This window comes from Tinamus guttatus, unplaced genomic scaffold (assembly GCF_059628265.1).
Source record: "Tinamus guttatus ecotype Peru unplaced genomic scaffold, ASM5962826v1 Tinamus_guttatus_pri_ptg000218l, whole genome shotgun sequence".
Taxonomy (NCBI): Eukaryota; Metazoa; Chordata; class Aves; order Tinamiformes; family Tinamidae; genus Tinamus; species Tinamus guttatus.
Window position 1 is genome coordinate 322,762 of NW_028288752.1, and position 17,986 is coordinate 340,747.

A 17,986-nucleotide genomic window follows, 5' to 3' on the forward strand; every position below is an offset into this window, starting at 1 on the left:
TTTTCCATGAGAATTCAACTGCTTTTTAATGGGACATAAAAACTGAAGAAAGAATGCAAGCATAGGTTCTGATCCCACAGCATTTTTTTTCTCCAACTGCTGGCCCACAGAAATTTGGCATCCCAGAAATTTGGCTTCCCAGCCATGAAAGTAAATCATTGAGTGGAAATCTGTTTGTTTTCCCCTCAGCTATGAGATACTAAATTTGGGTTTGATGTCCTTCACAATGTCAGAGACATAATCATATGATTAGTACAGCTGACATTTAAAGAAATAACTTTGGGAAGTCTTCAAGTTAGTATTTTCTGACACCATAACTAGGTATGTTTTTTTCCTGTTTTTCTCTTCCCCTTGAGCCATAGGTAGGGAGGCAAGAAAGGATGCTAAATTAAAGTTTAAAGCTGTATTTTGTCTAGCAATCTCATTATTAAATCCAACAAATCCTGAAGATTTTTTTTCATGCAAACTCGGTAAATTCCTCATTATAAATAGAGAAAAGACCAGTGCAGGAATGGTAAGAATCTTGTCATGGACCGGGATCAGTGGAAAACAAAAAGCAGTAAAATCAAATTTTCCTGTAAATATCTGCAATCTTTGAGGAAAGAATCTAGTTTTCAAACTAGAAGTTTCAAAGCCTCTCTAATCCTACACTGGCAAAGCAGGAAGGTAGAAGAACTAGCCCAAATTGTCTTCCATTAGCTGTATTTCTGAAGCTGAAGAGACTGATGACCTCAGGAAGTGGAAGTAATTGAGCTCTAGAAAAAGAACAAACTGATCATGAAGAACTATAGAATTGGAAATAATCTCAGAAGATCATATACTAATATTCCAAGGCAGAACCAGCTATAACTTTTGCTATTTTTGGTATTTTTTTTCTCTAATCTATGCTTAAAAACCTCAAACGACTTCTCAAGTTAATTACCCCCAGTGATTCAATATCTTTTATCATTTATTATGTTATTCTTATAGTATCTGAGCCAAATTATCTAGGCTGCATGTATTGTCCTGTTCCTGGATAAATTCATGATATGTAGTCATGGAACTAGAATGATCTAGTCTGCTGAGATTTCTTTTGGAAGCAATTTTTCTTCATTAGGAGAAAGATGGCCTAGTATATTAAATAAATTCTCCCCTGGATCCAGAGCGAATCACTTCACTGTTATTTTAAGAGTCTTCCTGGAATCATCAGAGTTTCATTGGGTGAGGTTACCTGGCTCAGTAATAGTGCTGATAAAGATGTTTACAATAACACTGACTGAAGTTTAAAATGAAAACTCTGTTTAAGATAGATAGTACCCTTAAACACTTATATTTTAACAGTATTATATTCAATATACTTGAATACTCATGGGACTTATGTATAGTTCTTTCAGAAGGCTGCATGGGGTAGAAAGATCACCCACTTCTGATAAAAATAGACTGAATTATCTAAGGAAACATGTATGGATCTGGAATTGTGGTTATAATTCACATATCCTTCATCAACAAACACTTTAAAGAATTGTTTTAAAAGTATCCATGAAATCTAGATACTCAGTATAGTTTTTTTAGAGAAATCTGGCTCCTGAAACAGAACTAAATTATGAAAAACATGGCTATTTTCAATGGCATGAACACAGGATAGAGGAATAGGACTTAGAAATAAGCAACAAGGCCACATCTAGATTGCTTAACCCATTGCACAATACCTAAGATCTATGCAGACATACATAGATGATGCTGGGTGCTGACCCAGCATACATGTTGATGCTGGGTGCTGACTCCATCTATACTGCTGATTGCTAGAGATTCCATTTTTTCCAGGAGTATAGTCAATGGAAGTGCTGTTCAGACATTTATTTTCTTTTCTGGTCTTTTCCTGTTAATTTACCACATGGAAGTGGGATAGCAGAAGAAGGGACAAAAAGTTTCCAGCATACAGGGCCCTAAGACTCAGACTGGTTCATTGGTAACCCCTTCTGGAGAAAAGCACACATCGTTTAAGCTATGATAGTCTGGGAGTTTCATCTGAGCAGTAATTGTTTTTTCCATATGCTGTACCATGATATCTGAGGTCTGTGGAAGTACTTAAGTGATATCCCTCACATTTTGAAAAGAAGATTCCATACAAGACTTTCCTCATGGTGCATGCTAAACTTTTGAACTTGCTTCCTTTGTTGATCTGCCACAATAGCATTTGTTAATCTTACAGGGATGGCATAAAGCCCTAATTTTCCCTATGGGCATTTTAAAAGGTGATGGGAAAAAAAATCTAAAATAAATATTAAATATTATTTCTTAATTGGGTCATTGTGTTATGCATAGTATTTACCAGATAATTTTATGTGTATGTGTACTGTGTTAGAGAGGATGTATGATTTAGCAGTAATAATAAGATTTTTGTTTGGGGTTTTTACTCTGAAGACAGCTAAGAAAAATCTTGGAGCTTCCCAAAACCACTCTTTCCAAAGAAACCACAGTGTTACTAAGCCCTTTCATCATTCAGCATACGGCACTGCAGAACACAAAAATATACACTGTACTACTTTAAATTAATTCATATTTGCAGGAGACACAGTCTGTGTGAGTATATGCAATTATGAAACTTGCAACTTTTTTTTTCCCTCTGACTTTTTTAGCTGCCTCACCCCTTTTATTTGAACACATACATATGGTGTGAGAGAGTTAGCAAGCTCTCTGTAAATGTTTGGAAGGAGCATCTGTCAGACAATAAAATTTACAAGAAAACATGCTTCTCATTTGAAGAGTATTCACTAGAACTATTTCAGGATTGGACTCAGTTCATTCATATAGCTTAGAGGCATTAATAAGAACAGAAAACTGCAGTCACCAGAAAACTCAAACTGTGAGTAAGAATTGAAGGGTTTTTAAAGTGTTTTCAGTGTTTGGCATCACAGTCTTCTGATAGGAACCTGAACCAGCTGACATACAGGAAACCTCCAAAAAGATTGCAAGCAAGGAGATGGCATGCTTTTTGCAAACCTGGAAAGTCTAAAGATTACAATAATTGTTGGACCAAAGGGATCCTCTTCAGGCATAAATAGCAAGACTCCTACTGTCTTCTCTTGCAGACCAGCTCAGCTGCCAGCAAAAGCAGGTGCTCTCCCCCTACCAGTCCTCCCGAGGAAATATATAGTGAGTATTTACAGCTCTTTTAACAAATTTATATATTACTAGCATTTCAGTTACATTTGTATAGTTTTCTCAAAGGACAAAAGCATTTTAAAGTAACTTTTTCAGACTGTTATTTTAAACAATTGCTTGAGTCAATAGTCTGATGCAATTACTATATTAATTTAAAAAACAAAATTTGCATAACCTACGACAGTAGCTCTTAAAAATATTGTTCTTAATGCTTAAGTTTAACCATCTGAAACAATTACATTGTATTTTTTAAATGCACAAGTTATGACAGCAAAGTAATTTATATGTATTTGAAATGTATTTGACTTTAAATGTTATGCCATAAAACAGTCTTTTCAGAACACAAATTTAAAATAAATCATTTCTTTTGGCAAAGTAACCTGCAATTTAATCTTTAGAAGAATAAATATACCACTAATGTTTTCCACAGAAACAGTTGCTACTCTAATTAATTCAAGATGTGACTCTAATAAGATTTCAAAAGAAAATCAGAAACAGATTTTCTCTGAGGTAGCACTATGAACAGGGTTAAGATATTTATATTTTCATTAGTAACACTTGTCCTAGATAGAGTTGCAGATTTGTTGTATACAGCATGGAAATATCAAATCTGGAAGCATTATAATAATTTTTAAAAGCATAACAATATTCAGTGCTTTGGATATAGGCTTTCTTTTTGTTATAGCTTACCCTATGTTACATTTTATTAAGTAACTGTTATTCAATTTTGAGTTTAGGGTGACTAATACGGCTAACAATCTCTTTTTCTTTTCATGTGGAAGGGAATGGAAAACCTGATGTTTGTCTACTGCTCCTGTAAAGTTATCTGGACATTGCTTATAACAATTCTAGGTTACTCCAGCAGCTTGCCTGTGGGTGATGATTCTATTTGCGCAGCAGAGGAACTTGCTAAATACAGCATAATCTTTACAGGGAAATGGAGTCAGACTGCTTTTCCTAAGCAGTATCCACTTTATAGGCCACCGGCACAGTGGTCCTCAATGCTAGGTGAGTGAAGTATGTACAGTTTTAAGAACAGACGAATCTCTTCAATACTGTGAATCTCTCTCTCTCGCTCTCTCTCTGTTTTTTTTTTTTTTTGGTCTTAACATTCAGTTTTAAGTACAAAAAGAAAGAAAATAGCCAGAGATACTAGAAATGAAATGCAGAAATTGCAGTGTCCTCAGTGCTTTCAAAATTGCTTTCAAAATCTGCAACTGTTTTCATTTGCCTTCTGTTTTCAATTGGCTACAGCTGAAATAAACAGTGATAGGTTGAATGTTTTTGTGTCCACTCATTTTTATACACAATTGCTTTTTAACCTCAGAAATAAAACAGAGAAGTTGAAGAACAAAGGACAATCTAAAACAGCCTTTTATGTCATGCAATGTATTCACTCAAATAGGTGTTACTCATAGTTCTGACTACAGCATGTGGAAAAAAAATGAATATGCCAGCAATGGTGTTCGTGATTTTGCTGAAAAGGGTGAAGCATGGGTATTAATGAAGGAAATAGAAGAAGCTGGAGAGAAAATTCAAAGTGTGCACGGAATCTTCTCTGCTCCTGCCATTTCCAGTGGTACAGGACAAACATCCACTGAATTAGAAGTGCATTCAAGACATCCCTTAGTAAGTAATTAACATATTGATTTTAAAGGTTTATTTCATGTCACAAGTAGACAAAATTAAATATTTGAATTCTCATTGGTAAAGAACAATGTAATGCAATTATGTTACATCCAAAATGCAAGGAGCTCTGTACATTCTTATAAAGTAGAGAGTAAAACAAAGCGTTACTTTTGAAAATTCTAAAATAAGACTACTATAAATATGACTGTAACATTTCAAAATAAATGAGATGGATCATTCTGTTTCATTAGGTTTCCTTTGTTGTACGAATTGTGCCAAGCCCCGACTGGTTTGTGGGTATTGACAGCCTAAATCTTTGTGGTGGAGACCACTGGATGGAAGAAGTGTCAGTAGATCTATTTCCATATGATGCTGGAACTGACAGTGGTTTCACATTTTCCTCCCCAAATTTTGCCACCATTCCACAGGACACAGTTACAGAGGTAGGTGTATGTGCAGGATCTATCATATCACACTATATACTTCAAGTGTTCCCCTTAAGAGATTAACTATTTTGTGATTTATACAGTAGGCTCTCTTTCTTGCAATTCTGATTTTAGTATTTGGGAGAGCTAAATAATGATTTGCTACACACCTGATAACTCTGTGGCTTTTACTTTCTATGTCTCTTAAATTCATCTAGGTAAATGTAGATATATTATGAACATTTGGCCTACATTTAAAATAATTAAAGTATGAATATTTTAAGATGATTTTTAACATCATAAATAAGGAAAGGATAAGGAAATAGTCACAAAAGTCCAGTGAGGACTAAATATTTATCTGCATATATTTACATACAGGAAATTTCATAGAAAAGTAGAAATTAGAGAACTCTTGTATGTGTTGACGTGGGGTGGGAGTTTTTGGTTTTAAAAAAAAAAAAATTGCTGAAACCTGAAACTTAGATTTGAGGGAAGGGAGCCAAGAGAAAGCAGGGAAGAACTTTTTGCTGCTCTAGCAGTACTGTCACTTACAATCTCTTTTTCTCACTCGAGATTCTCTATACCTCATACTTTGCTTTTTGTCATTTAAAAGTGGTAGGAAACATGTTTTGAATATTGGCATTTGGCTGTAGAAAAGTTGAATTTAAACATGAAAAAGGACTGTGTGAATGCCTATCTGAAAACCAGCTACATTTGACCTCCTATATCCATATGACAGTAGCTATAGCACATTTAGTAATATCATTTAATACTCTTGTAAATTCTATCATTTTCCACCTTGTAATAATACCCACTTTTCCCTTCGAACCATTTCATATGTTTCAATACATTAACAAAGGTTGTTACAATTCATTGTGCTCACTTCCCATAGTATTTTGCACCATGGACCTGGGATTACCTGCAGTAATTTTGTAATTTTGGGCTTATAAACTGGTGCATTTTACTTGCCAAGAAGTATCACACAATGTGTCAAATACAGTGCTATTAATATGATGATGAAATTCATTTGAGGTTCCCTTTTTCATTCACAGATCACTTGTTCCTCTCCAAGTCACCCAGCAAATTCATTTTATTATCCCAAACTCAAAATTTTGCCACCTATTGCTCAAGTAACAATGGTGAAATTAAAGAAAAATCAACTGGGCCTTCCTGTTTCTCATCTCAATTTGCCAGCTAAAAGCAATGAAATAATAGAGTCTATGTCAGGTGAGTGATTATTAATTTGATATGCTCTATTCTATTTTTTTCCAGTCATTCAGAAAATATGTGGAAATCTGGCAGGTTATGTGGATGAAATAGTCTGGAAATTATTTCTATGAATATAGAATATTCATCCTAACCAACTAACACATAGGAAATAAAACAAGCAAGTTGACATGAAGGAGAGTATCTGAAAGAAACACTAAGGGATGAATTTCCTATCTGAGCTAGATAGCTAGCTAAATGTTTGGGTTAGATCCACAGTGAGGGTTACTCAGGTCTTAGTGTCAATGTAGATCTGAGAACTTTATGAGAAATAAATAATATTTGATCAGATAGACCTTTGTTTATTTTGAAGTAAATACTTCTCTATGGGTTTTTGAATGATGGTAGAGGAAAAAGTATTATTGTTGCCTCTCTCTAGGTCAGAGGGTTTGAAGTAAGAATCGAAATAATTCAGTTAATTGACCTTGATATATTTATGATAGCAATGCACATGTCCACATAAAAAAAGATTTCTCTCTCTCTCTCTCTCTCTTTTTTTTTTTTTGCTTAAAAATCTAGCAAATAACCCCTTTTATTTAGGTAGGAGAATATACAAACTACTGACTCAAGTCAGTTTTAAATGTCATTTTTAAACCTTCAGATCAACTACTACGATGTTTGTTCTGAGAGATGGACAGCAGATGGATATTGTCTACCTGGATATTCTCTTTACCTATTGGCTTTTTATAAAGCAAGTGTTAATATAATAGAAAAGATTAAGAAGACTGACAGCCCAAATCCTATATGAGAGAGCAATGGGCTAAATCCCCAGGGCATTCTTAGAAATGTCTTCTCCAGAATGAAGATTGCATGTCAATAGCTCCATGTTTAATTCACCTCACAATCAGTAAAATAAAGGTCATTCTCTATGCAGATTGGAACAGGAATATTTGGCGCTACTTAGGGTATGGAGTTAAAGCAATGTATTTAAAATACGGTATTTCAAAAACCATTACTAATTATACATCCCCACTGGAATGTGTATTAACCAGTAAATCAGCCTATTCAAAACCTTTTTTCAGAGGCAGAAGGGCAGATTAAATTACTGGAGATCAAATCATGTCCCTCACTGTCACTAGAAGCATAGGAATCAGTGACTACAACAGAAGCAGTTAGTTCCATTTTAAGAGGAAGCACAGTGACAGAAATTTATAACAGAGGTCACATATTCAGTACACCAATTAGAGCTGGGTTTGTGCACAGCTATTTTATCCTCTAGTGCTGTAATAAACAGTACTGACACAATTTCTTCTGACAAGTACTATTGTTATTTAACCTGCTAAGTTACAAGCATCTGTATTTTCATGAGAGATATTTACAAGTATATAGTATGTAGCATACTTTAGAGTTTCTGGCTTCTTTGGATGCAATAAATAAAAGGACTTTCAATGTATTTTTAATTATTTAAAAAAAAAAGGATATCTCTGTTGGTGATGAGAACTGCAGTGCACCTACCAAGAAAATAGCAAGATGGTAAAATGATAAAAGAATTTCATTTTCTTTACTTGTGAAGCAAGTTGGAGAAAGAGTTAAATGGAATTTGATAGACAAAGTTCCCTAAGCTTATCTAGGAAGAAATCCAAGTTTATATAAAAGATCCAAGATCCATAAAAGCTCTAATTCTGATGTTTTTAGTTAGCCATGCAATTGTTTGAATGCTGTCATTTCAAATGCACCTTTCTTCGATGTCAATTTTATAATTTTAATTCAATAAATAATAGCTACACTCACTGATTTAGTACCTCAAACAGTTTGTAGACTGCAATAATAACAAAATAAATATCCATGAGTTCAAGATCTGAAAACATTTGTTTTTCTTTATTAGACAACATATGGATTTTATTAATATCATGTGTGCCATGTGCTCTAGGTGACCCTGCGTGTGCAGCGGGATTGGACTAGATGACCTCTAGAGGTGCCTTCCAACCTTAAGCATTCTATGATTCTATGATTGCTGTTTAAGAAAGGCCACTACTTGATCATCATTCCTTAATGCCCTACCAACTATGTGTTTGCCTTAAGCACAAATTTCTGTAAAGTTACCTTTATTCTTGTGCATATTGCAGAGACACCCCTGGACTGTGAGGTTTCACAATGGTCTTCATGGGGCCTGTGCAGAGGCCCTTGTGGAAAAACAGGGACCAAGATCAGAACGCGCTTTGTACTTCTTCAGCCTGCCAATGACGGAACTCCCTGTCCAGATCTGGATGAAGAAACAGGATGTGAACCAGATAATTGTATCTGAAAGAAAGAACAGATAATAATTTAGATAATTTAAAAGTAGGATAAGTTTAAATAAATTTAATCTACATGTCAGTCAATGTTCCTTCTAATTCAGGTATGCTGTACTATTTTTCTGAGGGGGAAAAAAAAAAGGTATTTTAGGCTGGTTTGGAAAGTTGTTTTATCTCAAGATTTTTTTTTTGGGGGGGTAAATTCTTAAGGTTTAGTATAACAACAGTACTTGATCATTTACAGACCAAAAAAAAGACAAAATAAAGCCATGTTATAAATATACTGTAAGTTCTTGGAGTACCCTCTAGTGGCAGAAAAGAAGACATTTGGAAAGACTGTAGTTCACATATCAAAAAATCTTTGAATCATAAAATCTAAACTAATATGTTCTTAAGTACTATAATCTGTTGATTTAAAGCTATTTATACCTAGAAATCTAATTTTTTCTCTAAATTATGTTTATTATAATTTATTGGCGTTTCTGTTGTCTTTCTAAACATGTCTAATGTGCATTACATCAGAAACTATCTACATTACTCAGAGTGATCAGATGTTTCCAGTATCATTATGACAATAAGGTAATGAAGGAAATGTGTTTTGAGTCTTATGAATGCATGAAAAGTTGTGTTTTTTTTTTTTTTTTCTGAGAGAAGAATGAGAAGAATATCTACCATTAGGACACTTAGCCAAGAAAATTACAAGCAGAAATCAGAGTTTGAATACTGGTAGAAGAATCCTAAACATAATTTATAGTGTTTAGATGTGATTTAAAAAAATGACTAATTGTTGTTGTGAATCTCTCCTGGGACAATTGTCTCCAAAATAATCACTAGGAAGTTAACACTGCAGACCGTAACATAAATTATATCATTCTTGTTATATATGCAATAAATGTGTCCGTGTTTCTTCACATGTGTTTGTTGTTATTTGTATAATCAGAATCTTTGTATAGAGAAAACTACAAAGGTGTTAAAATTAACTGAAACTAAAGTATATACAACTATAAGTAAATATAATACTTCAGAAACTGCTCCAGCCTGCAACTTTTAATGTTCAGACAATCCTTTGTTGGAAAAAGAAGGTCTCGTGACTCACAGTCTTGGCTACCACCTCGGTAGGAACCACCACCACTACCACCAGGCTTTCAAAATAAGAAATTAGAGTGGAAAATGCTGTCACCTAACAAAACTTTTATTCTAGCAAACTCCAGTTCTATGAAAATACAGTGTACTGAATGAGAGATACTGGACTATGTAGGTTCATTTTGAAATATTTTAAATACCAAAAACTTTATTATTCATGTCAAGGGACCCAATGCATTATCTGAGGGTAAAAGCATTTAGACTGTTCTTTATATTTTGTTTCAGGAGAAAAATCTTGCAAAGTCCCAAAGAAATTCAAACTTTATCAGCTTAATGTAAGCTGATCTACAAACATGGAGGAATATACAGCTGTTAGAGCTAAGAATAGGAAATTCTAGCTAGTATTTCTACATGGCTTGCATTCTTCAGATTTCCCCTCTTGCCCGTTTTGCAAACTGATTCACTTTTCACTTGAAAAGGAAATGAATATGCAAAGGGACAACACATTCAGGAAACTCCAGTTAGTGATAAATAACTTTCTTTAAGGGAAAAAGTTTCTTATTGAGTCAGTTCCCTAGTTGCTGATCGGAGAGAAGAGCCTTTCCTTACTTTTCCCTTTTATCCCGTGCTACAGATAGCTGGCAGACAAGATACTATGGTCCTAGCCAGACAAGATTTAGGGAAGGAAACAGGTAAATTCATTTCTATCTTAAACTAATCTCAGAAAACACTTCAGAAAGAAAAATAGATTGGATCTGTAAAGATGCTTTGTTTTTTAAGTAAGAAGGTTATGTAGAAAGAAGAATCAGCTATATGGGCAGATACTGTTGCAATGATGGAAGACACCTTTAGAGGTAAGCATAGTGGCAAAATTTACCAGAGATTTGAATGGGGGTCTTACATAAATTATGAACACAAAATTAAATTCCCAGAGTGTAAGAGGGTACTTGACTACTGAGAAAAAATTGTCCAGTGCTTAAAAATAAATTTAAGGACATTTAGCTGTGAATACGTCGAAGCTCATCTGACAACTGAAGTGATGTCCACATTTATGATTTCCTATAGGCTATGGCTTCCCAGAGAAGCAGCTTAGTGTTTACTGATTGGGAAAAAGCAGACTGTACTTTGTAGGTAAGCCAGGATACAAAAGGGACTGGTGTGATCTGTGACTAGTAATAATTAGCGTTTATAATAAGAGTTAGCGTGAAAGGCTCTTGGCTATCAATTCTGACTAAATTGATAATGGTTGTAACCCTGGGCCAATGTTAGACAAAAACATTTTTATTGAGACAGCTTCTTAGCTAGCGTGCAGTGAAGGCCAATAAACATGAATGAGATCTTGTTTCCAGTATGCAATAATCCAGTAAGAGCTACTATAGAGAAATAGAGGATGAATTTCTCTCCACCCTTCCTCCTTGAGACAAGGAAAAGAAATGGTCTCATAGTGTGATGGAGCCAATTCCATGGCTATAAGCACTAGTAGCATCTCTGCTTTTCAGAAGGACTTCTCAGAAATGGATAGGGAGAGGAACATGGTTTTATTTACTGATATAAATGTAGTCAACTAAAAATAGAGTTAATTTCTAATACTTTGCTAGATAATACATCTTGTCCAGTCAAAAATTGAGTTCATGGTATTTAAAGTCAATTAACAAAAACAGTTCCAAACCCAACTAAAGTTTGCTAAAGACTAGCTATCAACTATTTACTATTAACTACCAAGGTCGTTAGAAACTAACACCAGTGAGAATTTTATCAGGTGACCATGAGTTAGAGAATCTAATAGAAAACACATGGCTATAATGCAATAAATGCAAATGCGACATTTTATTAGGGAGATGAAAGAAGAAAACAGAGGAGGTGTTGAACAGTAAGGGGAAAGAGCCAGTCATGATCCTTTGGTCTGCATATAGTGTTGAGGATGCAACTCAGCAAATCACAGTTATACAAATGCAAAACAGAAAAGAAAATCCAGTTACCTATTCATCTTCTCAAGTAAAAGAAATGCTGCTAGAAGTCCAGCAAGGAGATGATGTTTCCTACGGAGGAGTACAGCAAGCTTCTGAATAGGGCACTGATCCCAAAGATGGGTCTTCCCTCCTGGAAAGTGATCATGTATCCCCAAGACCAGCTTCTCAGACACGGGTATCTCAGCTTAAAGGATGAGAATCACTTGAGAATCACTTGGTTAGGCATCAAGTATACAGATTATTGCCTTTGTGATACTAGAGAGGGCAATAATTCCATAATTTTATTGGAATTGTGCTGTAATTTTCTTTAGAGAATTTGTTATGGAGTATCTAAGAAAACGACATTCTAATGTAAAAAAAATCTTATTTAAATAAAGTGTTAATTCTAAATTTTCCTGCTGTATAGTATCACTTAGTGTTTCAGATTTTTTTTATTAATCGGATTCTTTTGACTTTCTTCTTCATATTTCTTTCAACCATTTTATGTAGTCCATAGATTTTTGTAAATAGTAGATATATTTCCAATATGTTAAGTTGGAAATTACAAAATCTCTAAATAAGGGAGGAGTGAAGCTCTTGAATAACCAGCCAGGATAAAAGGGAGGTAGAAGAAAAATTCATTTTAAGTTGAAATCTGAGCAATTGATAAAAAGAGAGAGCCTAGGTTGTTTGTTACAGTGATCTAGGGAACAGAGCTCAAGCACCTGGAATGTCCTTTTCAATTCCATGTTCCTCTATATATAGAGAGAAAATTTTGATCTAGATGTTGGCAAAGAAGCAAGACTTTACATATTATCTTTTTTCCTGTTACGTCATTCTGTGGAAAATACTGTAGTTGTTTCTGAATGTGTAACCACCAGCTGTCTTTTCTCACAGCTTTTTTCTTCTCTCAAAAACACCCTGATAAGCAGCAAACAAGGAGCAGCTACAGGACTACATACATTTGTAAATAGTGATCTTCAAATTCAGTACAACTAGGATACATAAAAATCATGAAAAGGCAATTAATAGGATTTCTTATGAACTTCTGGATTTCTTTCGCACCTGCTTTGTATTTTCATAGTGGGGAAAGAGAAGAGAAATGTATAATTGAGGATGTTCCTAGCGACACCCTCGTAATTGGTAGGTATTTGTCATTATTATATGATGATTTAAGTATGCAATAATAAAAAGAGCTTGAAATGTAACAGGAAAATCTGTGGCTGCTAAATATGCTAAAACTGTGGTGATAAGAAAGAGAGCACAGTAAAAATAACCCCCTGCAGCTGCGACTAGTTGTAATGTCATCACATATTGTGTGTATACATTACACTTACTTAACTTAAAGAAATTTAACTTATATCAGTGCAAGTTTTCCATATCCTTAACTTGATTAGGAAAGAGATTATCTTCTAATTTTATGGCAGTAGAATTGCTATTTCAACATGTACTTCTACATATTCTAATTGATTTAGTTATTCATATCAGAATTTCTGTAAGATGATTTTTCCCATATGAGTGGGAGAGCTACTTTTTTGCTTAACACTAGCTGTGAAGAAGGAACTCAAGATGTACTAAAATACCATTCCACTTGGTATAAAACCATTAAATTCTTTTTACTATATTGGAAAGACTGAAAGAGAACAGTAAAGGAAGCAGGTAACCAGCTTTTACAAAGACTGAGATCCATGTAAAAGGCAATCTTAAAAATGGAATTTGGGCAAAATACATGCACCCTCTCTTGGAGGTCTCAACTTACCTTTGGGATACTAATCTTGCCAGAGCATTAGGGGTAATCAAAAAGTCTTATTTATCAATCAACCATTTTTATAGTATTTTAGAAAATTTACTACTCTATTATAAATTTCAATTATTTGCCATTGTTTTATAAAATGCCTGAGCAATTTTTAGGCGTAAGTCTATAAAATACTTATCAAGTTTTATTATTAATCATTTATATTCATATTTTTGCTGAAAAGAAATAAATATGCTTACTATTAAGCTATTTTTTATTTAGAAGGTGTGTATCTTTTTATTTAGGGAATTACAAAGTACAACAGTGGGATATACATGAACAAGAGTTTCTTGAGTCTGCTCCTGGTTTGGGAATGTTTGTGACTGTCACAGCTCCTTCTGATGAGGTAAATTTGTTATTATGGATGTTTATAGGGTTTATATATTGACCTTTGGCACTGGAAGGCAACACTATCTAAAAACATGGACACTTTTTGTAAAAAGGTAAAATCACAATATATCAGCTAATTAAATACTTTGATGTTGAAATGCATCAGCACCTTCTGACTGCCATCAGAAAAAAAATACAAACGGCAATTATTTGTGTGGTTTTAAAATTTTTATTTTAATCAGCTAGGGATTTTGCATTTTTTCACCTTTTTTCTTTAATCTTCACAATACTTTTTACATTACTACTAGATTCAGAAAATAATGTTATTTAAAAACCTAAGATACAATTGAGAAAACACATCAGATTTAAAAGGTAGGAAGTAAAACGGTATAGAAAGTATTTATGCAGCTGAAAGAAAGGCTAATAATAAATTAAACTGCAAAAGTAAAGTTAAAAATGAGATGGTGTATTGTCATCACCCATAGCAATTGCCTGCATTGCCATGAGGAACTGAATTTTTTCACCAAACACTGTTTATTTCTGGGTCTAAATAAGGTTGCAGTTTTTCAGCTTTAAATGCTTATTCTAGAGAACATTGGATTTTGTTCACTGCACAAATTCAAAACATTTTGGTGTTGTGAGCTCAAATTGTTTATTACTCTCTAAATCTATTCAGAAATTCAGATTAATTTACATTTTTCAAGAGAGAAATCAATTTAGCATTTTTACATGAAATACACAGGTTTTTTGTTGTTTTATACATAGAACTTAAATAAATAGTCAATATACATAATAACTGAATTACAGGTACTACTGAAAAAACTGTATGGGCCACAAGCAACATTTTCTTTTACATCCTATATGTCTGGGGAACATATTATTTGTTTACAGTCTAACTCCACAAGACTTATGGCATTTGCAGGAAGTAAACTGGTAAGTGTAATTCTTTATTCTTCTTTGTAATACTATCTACTGTATACAAACTGCAGTGTTTAAAAAAATGAGATTAGAAACCCAGTGGTTGCAGAAGATAAATCTAGAGCTATGCAGATGAAGAGATAAATAGACTCTGTTCTAATATCTAAGAAATCAAGATTAAGGAGGCAAAACTAATAACTATAGATTGATTTAATACTTGTGCAGTGCTTTCAATATGAAAAGATTCTTATCAATGCCAACAGCCATCTGATTCAAGAAAGATAGATACATAAGATTGACTAAGACAAATACTGTTGCAAAACCACTTATCCTACTCCATACCAAAGATTCTGGTATCTTTGAATTCTTTCAGAAAATCTGGCATTTAAATTTTTGAAAGATATTCAAATTAAGAATATATTATCATTTTTGATATTGCCATGAAGCTGGTTTTAAAGCAGATTTTGAAAAACAAAAGCCATCAAAGGTGATATCATTACTTTAATCTACTTCTATTTCAGCAAACAATTTCATAAACACTGTATTAAAGTGTTATCTATTGGCCTCTTCTCAAAAGGTAATTGACTAAAATGCATAAGAAAAACTTGTCTTTTCTATCAGTTACTATTAAAATGGGATAGATAACCACCTAGATATAAACATCTTATAAAACTATAAAGTGAGTTAAAGTAAATATCATCCTAGATGCACACTTTGGAAGTATGTAGATGACAGAGAACTGAAAAAAATACAAACTGTACTGTAGAGGTACCGTTATACAGAAAAAAAATAAGGTGTTTTTATGGGCTGTTCTTGTGAAAATGAGTTGAAATTTAATCATATACATTGCAGAGGCACTTACGTTCTACTAATATTTTTTTAAGTACATCAACCAGAGAGAATAAGGGAGATAAAGCTGTATTGATTGGTCCTATATAACTACAAATCATCAGTATAATTCTGAGCATATACCAGAACATTTTTATTTAGTATGGATGGTGATGGGGGATGTATAAATGCCATTTTACAAATCATTAGCTAGATATTTTTTAGAATTCCATATATAGTTACACTCGCTCTATTTAAAAATGCAGAGGAGAAGAACAATAGCTAGCATTAAAAAGCATTATTTGTTCAGTTTAACAACGCAGAAATTAAAGAGGAAAATATTGCATTCTATATTTATATATGCAGAAATAAATTGTTAGTCATACTCAAATCAGTTTTATTATTTCGCAAGTCATATTCTTCTGTTCTTCTCCTATGTGTCTCTAATCCTGAGGTTTTGGGACATATTTGCTATAGATCTTACAATTGAGATCTTACAATTGCAGCTGGATACTGGAGAGCATTTCATACCTGATAAAGTGTGTGGAGACATGAAATAGATACCTTATGGATTGTTCCACTTAAACATCTACGAGAACATCGCATTTAATTCCACTGGTCTCCTTCCAGTCTCAAATTCCTAATGTTAGGCAGAGGAAATCTACAACCACATTTATGAAAAGGTTCCTGGAGCAGCATTGAAGAATGTGATTTCTGCAATATTGGAGTGGAATGTGAAGTGCAATGTGCAGTTCTAATAATTTTTATTATTTTTTTTTAACTAGTCATGTCAAGGAACAGAAAATAATTTCATACTGGTTGATTCAATATTAGTATAGAACAATGTCCTCATATGAGTGAAGATTTTAAATTTGTATGATTAAATTTAAAATAAAGATACTTTAAAGATACAGACGCTTCTAATTTTTGTAAGGATTCCTATAAGTAATTAAAACTGTTTTCCCATAGTAAGCTTAAATGAAAACTTTGTTTTGTTTCTTTTTCCCTAAGGAATTTGAAACACAGAAGATATACAGTCATAAGAATATTTTTTATGTTCACAGCGTATCCATTTAGACATCAGAGTTGGAGAACATTTTCTGGATGAAGCCGTTGCTCAAGCCAAAGACAAAGTGAATGATGTTAGATTTAAACTGGGACATCTGCTTGAGCAAATTCATCACATATCCAAAGACCAAAACTATGAAAGAGTGTGTATTCTCTAATTGAACTATGAAAAAATTATGTACAGCGGGTTATTTATTTTATAAAGTATTATAAGGTTTATTATTTGTTTAATTACAGTATTACTTTTCATTAACTCATTAAAAAAACTATTGATATTTGACAAAAAAATGAGTTTTGATAAGAAAATCTGACATCCTTATGGATAAGAAGAATAAACTTTCATTTTTATCATTGTGAAGAGTTTTTGTTCACTGCCATATACTGGAGGGATGGATGTTTAGTTACTAGGCTAGCAGCATGAAATAAACAGTGATAAGGGATAACTGTTCTTTTTCTCTCTTATCAGAAACGTGAAGAGAAGTTTCGGAAGACAAGTGAAGAAACCAACAGCAATATTTTGTGGTGGGCTATCGTGCAGACAATAATCCTTATCTCCGTTGGCGTCTGGCAAATCAAATCTCTCAAAGATTTCTTTATAGCTAAGAAGCTTGTTTAAATATTATAAAGTAAATGCATAGATTCAAGAATTGGACATCACGTAAAGTCTTACGTTTGAATTAATAAGACATTAAATACAAACAGATTATTTGCATTCTTTAGATACTGAACTATCTTAGAATTAGGAAAATAACCTCTAGAATAAAAAACATTCAGAGAAAATCTAGTGTGTAAAAATGTTTCTATCTGTGGAAAAAAGAAAGAAAGAAAAAGATTTCATATAACTCTCATGCTTTTTATCTTCTACACCTGCCTTTATTCTGCCTGTGCCTTCCCTATCAGTACCCCATCTTTTATCACCTCTATAGATGCAAAGTTATATCTAGAAGAACAAGAAGTCAGTGATTAAGGTAGGATTTAAGTTCAGCTGAGGATTGTTATATTTAATATTGAAATCTAAAAAATATTTCCTATATTTTAAAGTACCCTACTCAGACATCTGGTTCTGTACTGGCACAAACTGCCCTTCAGCCTAATCAGGATTTGGATGCTAGGCAGAGAAACACCTATATCTCTTGTGGAGCTTAATTTGAGAGCGTCCTAATGCTCTTCTGTATGTGTAACACCTAGTTTTCATCAAATATAATTGTGAGCGTTTTCTTTTAAAATATTCCTTGTTGTGGGTGGCAGTGGAGCACACGCTTGGTTATATTATGGTTACATTATGATCAGCGGTTGCAACAATTACTGTGAAAGAGG

General features: G+C 33.5%; 2 protein-coding genes across 2 annotated transcripts; both read left to right on the plus strand.

Annotated features, from left to right (window-relative positions):
• Positions 1 to 2,564: 2,564 nt before the first annotated feature.
• SPON2 (spondin 2) lies at positions 2,565 to 9,242 on the plus strand. The gene is made up of 6 exons (XM_010222777.2): positions 2,565 to 3,135; positions 3,927 to 4,152; positions 4,550 to 4,773; positions 5,025 to 5,216; positions 6,251 to 6,425; positions 8,531 to 9,242. Exons 1-6 carry the CDS (start codon positions 2,968 to 2,970, stop codon positions 8,707 to 8,709), a joined length of 1,164 nt encoding a protein of 387 aa, XP_010221079.2. The 5' UTR covers positions 2,565 to 2,967; the 3' UTR covers positions 8,710 to 9,242.
• Positions 9,243 to 12,677: 3,435 nt separating this feature from the next.
• On the plus strand, positions 12,678 to 17,300 carry LOC104578106 (transmembrane emp24 domain-containing protein 11-like). The gene is made up of 5 exons (XM_088524956.1): positions 12,678 to 12,873; positions 13,771 to 13,871; positions 14,663 to 14,788; positions 16,666 to 16,812; positions 17,136 to 17,300. Exons 1-5 carry the CDS (start codon positions 12,744 to 12,746, stop codon positions 17,283 to 17,285), a joined length of 654 nt encoding a protein of 217 aa, XP_088381082.1. The 5' UTR covers positions 12,678 to 12,743; the 3' UTR covers positions 17,286 to 17,300.
• The last annotated feature ends 686 nt before the right edge of the window (positions 17,301 to 17,986 follow it).

What these genes read in the sequence shown, in the direction of transcription:
- SPON2 (XM_010222777.2), top strand. Translation starts at nt 2,968, where the DNA reads ATGCTTTTTGCAAACCTGGAAAGTCTAAAGATTACAATAATTGTTGGA. An exon ending in TCCTCCCGAGGAAATATATA is followed by an intron (nt 3,136 to 3,926) that starts GTGAGTATTTAC and finishes TTCATGTGGAAG; the next exon opens with GGAATGGAAAACCTGATGTT. An exon ending in AATAATAGAGTCTATGTCAG is followed by an intron (nt 6,426 to 8,530) that starts GTGAGTGATTAT and finishes TGCATATTGCAG; the next exon opens with AGACACCCCTGGACTGTGAG.
- LOC104578106 (XM_088524956.1), top strand. Translation starts at nt 12,744, where the DNA reads ATGAAAAGGCAATTAATAGGATTTCTTATGAACTTCTGGATTTCTTTC. An exon ending in TAGCGACACCCTCGTAATTG is followed by an intron (nt 12,874 to 13,770) that starts GTAGGTATTTGT and finishes CTTTTTATTTAG; the next exon opens with GGAATTACAAAGTACAACAG. An exon ending in CATTTGCAGGAAGTAAACTG is followed by an intron (nt 14,789 to 16,665) that starts GTAAGTGTAATT and finishes TTATGTTCACAG; the next exon opens with CGTATCCATTTAGACATCAG.